The sequence below is a fragment of the Austrofundulus limnaeus genome, unplaced genomic scaffold (genome assembly GCF_001266775.1).
Source record: "Austrofundulus limnaeus strain Quisiro unplaced genomic scaffold, Austrofundulus_limnaeus-1.0 Scaffold320, whole genome shotgun sequence".
NCBI classification, from domain to species: domain Eukaryota; kingdom Metazoa; phylum Chordata; class Actinopteri; order Cyprinodontiformes; family Rivulidae; genus Austrofundulus; species Austrofundulus limnaeus.
In genome coordinates, this window is record NW_013952722.1 from 114,037 (window position 1) to 124,023 (window position 9,987).

General features: G+C 43.9%; 3 protein-coding genes and 1 long non-coding RNA gene across 9 annotated transcripts in view; 2 read left to right on the forward strand and 2 right to left on the reverse strand.

The window, feature by feature from the left end:
* The window catches only part of LOC106527351 (zinc finger protein 345), a 7,161-nt gene extending 3,070 nt beyond the window's left edge, over positions 1-4,091 (reverse strand). For 4 of the 5 annotated variants that reach the window (XM_014022196.1, XM_014022195.1, XM_014022194.1 and 1 more), the window contains exons 1-4: positions 3,385-4,091; positions 2,989-3,083; positions 576-1,249; positions 187-504 (exon numbers count right to left, since the gene is read on the reverse strand). In XM_014022196.1, coding sequence (XP_013877650.1) covers positions 187-504; positions 576-1,249; positions 2,989-3,070 — 1,074 coding nt within the window. In that variant the 5' untranslated portion in view covers positions 3,071-3,083; positions 3,385-4,091. The remainder of the gene's footprint in view (positions 1-186; positions 505-575; positions 1,250-2,988; positions 3,084-3,384) is intronic. The other variant, XM_014022197.1, reaches the window with a different exon arrangement.
* A 101-nt stretch (positions 4,092-4,192) lies between these two features.
* On the reverse strand, positions 4,193-5,337 carry mrps12 (mitochondrial ribosomal protein S12). 2 transcript variants are annotated; one of them, XM_014022209.1, is made up of 3 exons: positions 5,309-5,337; positions 4,729-4,773; positions 4,193-4,611 (listed from the first exon to the last, which is right to left on the reverse strand). In XM_014022209.1, the coding sequence occupies exons 2-3, from the start codon at positions 4,769-4,771 to the stop codon at positions 4,229-4,231; spliced, it is 426 nt and encodes a 141-aa protein (XP_013877663.1). In that variant the 5' UTR covers positions 4,772-4,773; positions 5,309-5,337; the 3' UTR covers positions 4,193-4,228. The 2 variants fall into 2 exon arrangements, with proteins under 2 accessions (XP_013877663.1, XP_013877662.1); XM_014022208.1 differs by having other exon boundaries at positions 5,161-5,322.
* Positions 5,338-6,509: 1,172 nt separating this feature from the next.
* Positions 6,510-9,053, forward strand: zgc:153896 (ectonucleotide pyrophosphatase/phosphodiesterase family member 7; the record flags this gene model as incomplete). The annotated part of the gene is given in 3 exon segments (XM_014022228.1): positions 6,510-6,955; positions 8,198-8,343; positions 8,430-9,053. Coding segments are annotated over 3 exon segments (1,020 nt in total), but the record flags the coding sequence as incomplete, so codon positions are not given.
* On the forward strand, positions 6,977-7,835 carry LOC106527368 (uncharacterized). The gene is made up of 3 exons (XR_001311383.1): positions 6,977-7,082; positions 7,149-7,428; positions 7,745-7,835. It is a non-coding gene; the product is annotated as an uncharacterized LOC106527368 (long non-coding RNA).
* Positions 9,054-9,987: the final 934 nt, after the last annotated feature.

Below are 9,987 nucleotides of genomic sequence, written 5' to 3' on the forward strand. Positions count from 1 at the left end.
ACCTGTCTCTCTCTCTCTGGAACACCTGTCTCTCTCTCTCTCTGGAACACCTGTCTCTCTCTCTCTCTGGAACACCTGTCTCTCTCTCTCTCTGGAACACCTGTCTCTCTCTCTCTCTGGAACACCTGTCTCTCTCTCTCTCTCTGGAACACCTGTCTGTCTCTCTGGAACACCTGTCTGTCTCACCTGCTGCTCTGTGGGCTGCAGGGCGGAGCAGTGTGGCCTGGCGGTGGCGGCGGTGGTCTCCTCCCGGCTGTGGATCTCCTGATGCTTCCTGAGCGCTCGCTGCACGGTGAAGCGCTTCATGCAGACGTGACACTGGAAGGGTCTCTCTCCGGTGTGGGAGCGGATGTGGTCGGTCAGGCGGGACGAGCGGGAGAAGCCGCGGCCGCAGATGTCGCAGGTGTAGCGCGGCGCCGTGTGCAGGAGGCGCTTGTGCTCCTGCAGCTGCTTGGAGGAGCTGAAGTCCTCCTGACACAGGAAGCAGTGCAGAGCCTCTTCCTCCTGCGGAACCAATCAAACGTTAGAACCCTCTCTGAAGCAGCGGCGGGTGCAGGGCCACGCCCCCTCCTCACCTTGTTGGCCGAGCCGTCGGCGTGTTTCTCCAGGTGTTTCCTCAGCAGCCCGGGCCGGTTGAAGCTGCGGCTGCACAGCGAGCAGGGGTGGCGTTTCTGCCCCGTGTGCAGCTGGACGTGGTCCCTGAAGGACGAGGCGGAGGAGAAGGACTTCTCGCAGAGCGAGCAGGAGTACTGTTTCTGCTCGGCGTGGCTGTTCTGGTGGTCCACCAGGCCGCTCCTGGAGGCGAAGCGTTTGGGGCACAGCGAGCAGCAGAAGGGCTTCTCCCCGGTGTGCGTGCGCTCGTGCTGCACCAGGTAGCGGCGCTGGATGAAGCCCCGCCCACAGAAGGAGCAGGAGTAGGGTTTCTCAGAGGTGTGGAGGACCAGGTGCCTCCTCAGGCAGCCTCTCTGGGAGTAGCTGACCCCGCAGTGTGGGCAGGAGTAGGGCTTCTCTCCGGTGTGGACCCTCTGGTGGATGTACACGTTGATCTTCTTGGTGAAGCGTTTGCCACAGGTGGAGCAGCTGTGCGGCTTGTAGCCGGCGTGGGCCGCCATGTGGTCCGCCAGGCGGGACGGGCCGGCGAAGCCGCGGCCGCACAGCGAGCAGAAGTGAAGGCGTTTGGATTTGCTGCGTTTTAACGGCGGCTCGTCTGTTGTGGAGCCAGCCTGGGGGTCCAGATCCGCCGACCATCCTGCATCAGATTTAAACAGCTCAAATACTACAGTAATACTACTACACAAAGTACTGCAGTACTTTACCCTGACCTGGACTCTGCATCAACTCCAGACTTTATTTATTCAGATTTCTTTCTGAAAACCATCAGTGTTAATAATCTGCACTGAATCAACATATTTGCAATGTGTTTCACCTCTCTGTCCGTCTGTGGATTCATGTTTTTATTCTGGTCTTTATTGTATAAAATATATATATACACAGTAACATTTATTGTATTTATTGTTTTTATTTTAGTACATTATATAGTGTGCTGTGAGCACTTTAAAAGAGAGCTTCTAGCCTCCATGTATAATGTATACAGTGACAGACTGCTGCATCCTAAATGCACAAAGGAGCGTCACTGCAGATCCTTCCTCCCAGCAGCTGTTAGACTCTACAACCATCACTGCTCCCAACAATCTCGAGAAGCATCCATGTTTGTGTTTACACATTAAACAACTCTATCTGCACACCCCCCGGGATCATCAGTCTGCCATGACTGGTTTTCTTGTCAGTTTTTTCTGCACAGTCTGTGTATGTAGTGGTCACCTCAGGCCTCGGACACGCCCCTTTAAAGGGATCCTCAATTAGTTGTAACATTAGACTTTATATGATAAATATATATTTTAACTGTAAAATAAAGACTGTAAAAATAATGTAGGATGTTTAGTTTTTATCATTTTTAAAGTAAAAGTTAAAAAATATATTTCAACACAGACGGAGCCATTTTATTTGCACACAAAGCATTCTGGGTAAATGATGACGTGGATAGGTCCTCGGTGCGAGGCTGCTAGCGAGCTATATCCACCCTGAAGGTTAATCTTGGACAATATCTGATGATCGACTCTTTTAAATGAAACCAGAGAGCGTTGACAGAGAGGAGAAGGTAGAAATGACTCAGCCTGGAACTGAAAATATGGATGGAGGACAACAGGTTAGCTTGTTTGTCGCGCTAGCGCGACAAACAAGCTAAACTGAGGTCCTCCATCCATATTTTCAGTTACAACTGAGTCATTTTTGTGTTCCCCTCTCTGTCATGTGGATGGAGGACCTCAGTGACGAGAGGAGAATGTGTAGCGCTGAGCTAATACATATATATGGTGATAGTGTCAGTGCTAGCGCAAAGGCTAACAGGCTAAGCTGAGGTTGTTCTTCCATGAAGCAGCTCTGTTGTCCTCCATCCATATTTTCAGTTCCAGGCTGAGTCATTTCTACCTTCTCCTCTCTGTCAACGCTCTCTGGTTTCATTTAAAAGAGTCGATCATCAGATATTGTCCAAGATTAACCTTCAGGGTGGATATAGCTCGCTAGCAGCCTCGCACCGAGGACCTATCCACGTCATCATTTACCCAGAATGCTTTGTGTGCAAATAAAATGGCTCCGTCCGTTTAGAAGTCTAATGTTACAACTAATCAGGGATCCTTTCAGACAGACAGAACTCTGTTCCAGTTAAAACTGAATTTGGGACAAAACAGGTCGTCTCAAATATAAAGAGACATTGACTTCTCTTAATCAGATAATAAACAGAAGAATCTTGTTATTTGATTTATTTTTCTCTTAACTAAGAGTTATTTACACATTTGATAATCATGAGACTGAAGAAAGAAAGTGGGACAAACTCCTGCCCCTCTAACTGTGATCTCTCTCTCCCTCTCTCTCACTCAACCGGGTTGGTACCGGCAGCGGTTCTGCAGAACTGACCCAGTTTGAGCTTACCTGGTGAGCTGTGACCTGATGACCTCTGACCTGGAGCAGGAAGCTGCTGACAGTCCTCCTCTGTCTGCTCCACTCCATTCATCTCCTCAGGACCTCTGAAAGCAAAGCTTCAAATATTAACAAAATAAAAGCACGTCCGATTCACAGAGGACTGTAGAAACTGCAGTTTGATTTAATAACAACAGATTGTTTTGTTTTTACACACAAAACCCATCCATCTGATCCAATCAGTGGTTCTGATTTGATCTTCATCAAATCAAATCATTTTATTTATTTACTGAAGACTTAAATCAAACATTAATCAGCCAATCAGAGCTGAGATGTTCAGGTTAACATGAACCAGCTGATTAAAGCTCAACATAAACACTGACCCAATAAAAAACAATCAGAACCGACCTGTGGGACCAGAACCGTTAGCTGTGATGCTAGCAGCAGCAGCGGAGGCGGGCCGGGTCGAATCAGGACGTCAGGTCCAACGAGCCCAGCGCGTCCACATGGTCCACACCTGAGGACAGGTGTGACTGATCTGCTGAGCAGAACCGCTGGTTCCGACAGAGAAACAAACAAAGCAGACACCGGAAGTGATGTTGATGAAGAAACAAAGATGGCGCCGGTGCCTCCTCGGCTCAGTGCTGCCGCCGCTGGCCGGAGGCCGGAACTGCAGCTCAGTTTTTATTCTTTATTAATTTAATTTAATCTGTTTCAGAGGATTTAAACAAAGTTAAACTGGTCCTTTTCATCAGGAACATGTCAGACATGATTAATGTCTCTGAAAACATTAATCCTCTCAGGTTCAACCAGGTCAGACATGTGAAACATAAATCTGCTTTAAAGTGCTCAGAATGACAAAACAACTAATTATGTTTGTTTCATAAACAACAGTGATTTCGCATTTATTCACAATTAAAAATAAACTATTTAAATTTATGTTTTCAGTCACACAAATCAGGCTGTAAATCTGGATTGGCCCTAAATGTTTCTGAATTATTCTTGTGTTTAATAAGATCACTTGTTAAACTGTAAAATGTTTACAGATGTTGGTTTGTTTTAAAATCAGTAAATTTAACAAAAACTCATTTAACCAGTGAAGAACTGAGTCGTTTGTGTTGAAAAACAAACATGTTGATAAAAGACAAGAGAAACCCTGGAGCTGCTCTGTTTCTGAACATTTATTTAACAACGTGGACACACACACACACACACACACACACACACACACACACACACACACACACAGGAGCTACTTTTTCTTCTTCACCACGTGACCACAGTCATATTTGCCTCTGACCACGGTCAGCTTGACCCCAGGGAGGTCCTGGGTCCTCCCGCCCTGAACCAGGACCACGTTGTGCTCCTGCAGGTTGTGTCCCTCCCCGGGGATGAACACCACCACCTCCTTCCCATTGGACAGACGCACGCGAGCGCACTTCCTGTTGGCAGAGTTGGGCTTCTTGGGTTTCCTGTTCATGGTCTTCAGGACCACACCTTTGATCTGAGGGCGGCCGAACGTGGGGCCCAGGGGCTTGGGTTTAGGTTTGTACTTCCCCCTGCGGTGCAGCTGGTTGAGGGTGGTCATGGTCCTGGAGAGGAGGGGTCCCGGCCAGGCGCAGGCCAGCTGGGACGCTGCGGAGACAAAGAGGACGCTGTCAACAGGTCACGTCTCTGACGTTGTACATCTGTCCTCATCTCTTGGGTCAGAGGTCAGTCATCTGATCAGGGTGGTCTGCAGGGGAAACCCACCTTGAATGAGTGACGTCAGCACTGGTCTCAGGTTCCAGAACATTTCTGCCACAAAAACACGAAAAAATCAGTTCAAACTCATCCTGTTATGACCGGAAACAGATTTAACTCATTTATGTTGTTTTTGTTTCTCTGAGCAGTTTTACTGGATTCATTCATTCTGTGACTCAGTTTCCTTTTCCCTCAGATGATCTCAAACTGTTTTTAAATTAACCATTCCCAAAACAAACATATACCGAAAAAAACAAACATTTTATCATTTATTACCGCTAAAACATTTTCACTTAGACATTTACAACGTGATAAAACCAGAATCAGAAGCTGTTCGGTCCGTTTAGACAGGCTAACAACAGCTAAGCTAAGCTAAGCTAAGCTAAGCTAGCTTCCTGATCGGCACTGCGAGATTATTTTTAAGTTTCTGAAACAACAAACCTGCTCAGAAAATCCAGAACAACGTCAGATTATCCAGAAACTACAGTGGATTAAAAACAACTGTTTACAGTTCAAAATTACATCAAGTTAATATCTTTTTATTTAAAGCATAAACCAAGGACATCACGTTAGAGCAACATAAACCTACAAACAGGATGTACTTCTTTCTGCTTCCGGGTCTGTTCTACAAAATAAAAGCCGTGTTTTTAAATGTTGCCCTCACGAAACTACAGTCTGTCAGAAAACAGAGAATCTCAGCAGATTAACAATCATCAAAATAGAAAAAAACGGTTCGTTTCGAATAAAATTCTATTTAAAATACTTGTTAAAATGTCTGAAAAGTTAAATCATAATTACTAACTGGGATATTTTCAGTCAAAATAGATTTTAATTAATTTAATTAGATCATGTATTTGTTGTAAAACATTGTTTCAGAGAGCAGTGATGCTGTTAAACATGAATTAAATCAATTTAACGACTGATGGAAATTATTTCATCTAGTGCTGTATCAAACAAATTCTAATCGATTAATCTAACCATTATTTTTTCAATTAATCGATTATTCTAACAACAAATCTATAAGTTATTCTGATGTGAGTGCTCTGGATATTTAAAATGTTTTCATCAAATTAACAAGAACAGTTCTTTAATATTGTCATATTTTCTGTAATAGTTTTTTCATTGACACAATATGCACTCAAGAGTCAATTCTTTAACAAAAAAAGCTTAAAAGATTTAACATCAATATAAAATTTAAACCAAAACAGTTTGGAGAGAAAAACAAAGTAAAGAACAAAAAAAGAAAACAATTAATCGATTATTAAATTAGTCATCGATTATTTTAATTATCGATTAATTGTCGATTAATCATAGCAGCCCTAATTTCATCATAGTTTGATCCAAAGAGAAAAACTTTACTGAAAGTTTTCTGTCTGATAACGATGGACTGAACAGAGATTACAGATTACAGTAAAATCTCCCCTCAGCTGATAAAACCGTCTCCTCCAGTTAATAATTACAGCTGATTGTAATAAAGTGCTGAAAGAAACGAAGCGATCTGAAGCTTTTATTTTTCCACATCCATAAATCTGAATCCAAAGTTTACATTTTTATCATCATCAAGTTATATGATCACAAACATGGAAAACACAGATTCACTTTAAATAAATAATAAAAATAAACAAATAAATAAATAAATAAATAAATAAATAAATTTTGGTGCTTTTCAGACGTTGATTTATAAACCATGATCTGAAACAAATGAGAACTTGGTTGTTTCCTGAGTCTTGCTGAGGCTTCGTCTCACTCTGTACTCAGAAACTAAAGTCAAACCAAAGAAATGAGAGTAAAAGAAATAAAGTGTTGTTTCCTGACAACAGTTTACGTGGCTTCAGAGCTGCTATCAGGTCCTCCTGAGGTCCATCAGTCGAAGGTCTCGTCCCTCATCAGCAGATCTCTATCAGACGAAGCCAGTTAAGCATTAACCAGACTCACCTGCACAGGTGAGGGCGGGCTGAGCTGCAGGCACTCACACTGAAGCTGAAGATGAGGCTGCAGCTCGACCTGTTCCTCCTGCTGGTGCTGGTGGTGAGCAGGGTGGTCTGCACGCCCCTGAAGAAGAGCGAGGACAGGAAGAAGCTGCTGCTGGTGTCCTTCGATGGCTTCAGGTGGGACTACGACCAGGACGTGGACACGCCCAACCTGGACCAGCTGGCTGTGGACGGGGTCAAAGCCAAGTACATCACCCCCCCGATGCTGACCATGACCTCGCCATCCCACTTCACCACCATCACCGGTACGTACTGTACTGCTACTGTTTAACAGCAAGTACTGCAGCTAGTACTATCTATAGTACTACAGGTGTTACTACAGGTGTTATTACATGTGTTTTTATACAGACGTTACTACAGGTGTTACTATAGGTGTTATTACAGANTACTACAGGTGTTATTACAGATTGTATCATTGTACTACAGGTGTTACTACAGGTGTTATTACAGATTGTATTATAATACTACAGATGTTACTACAGGTGTTATTACATGTTTTTATACAGACGTTACTACAGGTGTTACTATAGGTGTTATTACAGATTGTATTATAGTACTACAGGTGTTACTACAGGTGTTATTACAGATTGTATTATAGTACTACAGGTGTTACTACAGGTGTTATTACAGATTGTATTATAGTACTACAGGTGTTATTACAGATTGTATTATAGTACTACAGATGTTACTACAGGTGTTATTACAGATGTTACTACAGGTGTTATTACAGATTGTATTTTAGTACTACAGGTGTTACTACAAGTCTTATTACATGTGTTTTTCTACAGATGTTGCTACAGGTATTACTATAGGTGTTATTACAGATAGTATTATAGTACTACAGGTGTTATTACATGTGTTTTTATACAGGTGTTACTACAGTTGTTATTACAGATGTTACTACAGGTGTTACTACAGGTGTTATTACAGACGTTACTACAGGTGTTACTATAGGTGTTATTACAGACGTTACTACAGGTGTTACTATAGGTGTTATTACAGATAGTATTATAGTACTACAGGTGTTATTACAGGTGTTATTACATGTGTTTTTATACAGATGTTACTACAGGTGTTATTACAGATGTTACTACAGGTGCTATTAGATATGTTTTTATACAGATGTTACTAGTTATTACAGACCTTACTACAGGTGTTACTATAGGTGTTACTACAGACGTTACTACAGGTGTTAGTATAGGTGTTATTACAGATAGTATGTTATTACAGGTGTTATTGCATGTGTTTTTATACATATGTTACTACAGGTGTTATTACAGATGTTACTACAGGTGTTATTACAGATGTTATTACAAACAGGTATTAGATATTAGTAGATTTATCTCTGATTCCACGGAAATCCTCTGAACCGTTTATCAAGAACTCTGGTTATTTTATATTTTTAAAAGGACTGATCTAGGTCAGGACCTGGGTCAGGGCCTGGACCAGTTCAGGGTCACAGTGTTGAGCGTTTGTGTGTCCATCAGGCAGGTGGGTGGAGGACCATGAAGTGGTCCACAACATGATGTTCAACACCACCACCAACCTGAAAGTTCCTCACAAAGAGAGCATGAAGAGATCGGAGTGGTGGGACAACGGAGTTCTGCCGTTATGGATCACAGCCCAGAACCAGGTGGGTCATGGGTCAGCATACCTGGGTCAGAACACACCTCCTTGTTGGTTTCAGGTCTGTGATCTTAACTGAACTTTTCCTTCCAGGGTCTGAAAACTGCTTCGTTTTTCTTCCCGGGGGGCGGAGTCTCCTACAGAGGTCAGGCGGTCAACAGAACTCGTCTCGCAGAGGTGGGTCATCCCGATGACAATGTGACCGAGTGGCGTCAGAACGTCGACACGGTGGTCAGCTGGTTCTCCAAAGAGGAGTTTGACCTGGTCACGCTGTACTTTGGTGAGCCCGACAACGTGGGCCACGCCAAGGGGCCGGACCACCCCGACAGAAAGAAGATCATCGCGCAGATCGATTACATCATCGGTTACCTGAGAGACGCCATCAACAACCACAATCTGATGGACAGTCTGAACGTCATCATCACCTCAGACCACGGCATGACCACCATAAAGAAGAGACCGCAGGTGGACGAGATCATCCTCAACAAGTACTTGAACCTGATCAAGCTGGCCAGCTTCGAGATCCTGGACTACGGTGGGTTTGGAATCCTGACTCCACGCCCGGGGAAGGAGCAGGAGGTCTACGATGCTCTGTCCAAAGCCCCCAACCTGACAGTCTACAAGAAACACGAGATGCCTGAGAGCTTCCATCTGGGCAGGAGTGAGCGGCTGCCCCCCATCGTGGTCATGGCTGACCTGGGCTTCAACCTGAACTCTGTAGGTTTCACACTAACCCTCCTGCTGCCCTCGGGTCAAAGTGTACAGATCAAAAACTGACCCAGACCTTTAAAGGGTCTGTGACGGGCACATCCTTCAAACACAATAAGTCAAAGAAAACATCTATTTATTTAAGGAACTCAGGATTTTATCAGGTTCCTCACAGAACTGGGCTCAGCCAAAGTGAAACAGGAAGTGACATCATGGGGAACTCTCAGACAAGGAAGTTTCTGGTCATTATTTAAATATTATTTGACTCTTCGTCTCTCTGATAGACTCAGAATAATACAAAATAACCATCAGATTCTTCTCTAGTCTGTGTTCATTATTGTAGCAATGCTCTGTTTACATGCAGACATTCCCCTATGACATCACTTCCTGTTACTTCTCATGCAAATATCTCAAAACTGTTCATCTCAGCAGCGTGATTTTTTGTTCACAACACGTTAATGTTATCTTTCAAAAAATACATTCATGTTTGTTACAAAAATTTGATGCCACAGACAAACAGATGTCCAGTGTTGTCCAACAAACACAAACCTTTTTGTCCTGTGAGACGCTGATCCAGGAACAGATGGTTGAACTAATATTTGTTCTCAGGTCAGTCAGGCATTAAAGCAGGATTCAGTGAGCTTCATGGTTCCTTCAGCAGACAGGACCGAGTTATAAAAGTCCTGACTTTACCAGCATCCTGTCCTTCTGTCCAACCAGGAAACTAAGTACTTTACAACATGGGTCATTTCCCAGAACCTGCTCCAGCAGGTCCCAGAACCTGCTCCAACAAGTCCCAGAACCTGCTCCAACAGGTCCCAGAACCTGCTCCAGCAGGTCCCAGAACCTGCTCCAACAGGTCCCAGAACCTGCTCCAGCAGGTCCCAGAACCTGCTCCAGCAGGTCCCAGAACCTGCTCCAACAGGTCCCAGAACCTGCTCCA

Excerpts from the sequence above, each read along its gene's own strand:
- mrps12 (XM_014022209.1), bottom strand. The coding sequence starts at position 4,771 with ATGTTCTGGAACCTGAGACCAGTGCTGACGTCACTCATTCAAG. Across the intron at positions 4,612-4,728 it reads GCTGACGTCACTCATTCAAG|CGTCCCAGCTGGCCTGCGCC; the intron begins GTGGGTTTCCCC and ends TTGTCTCCGCAG.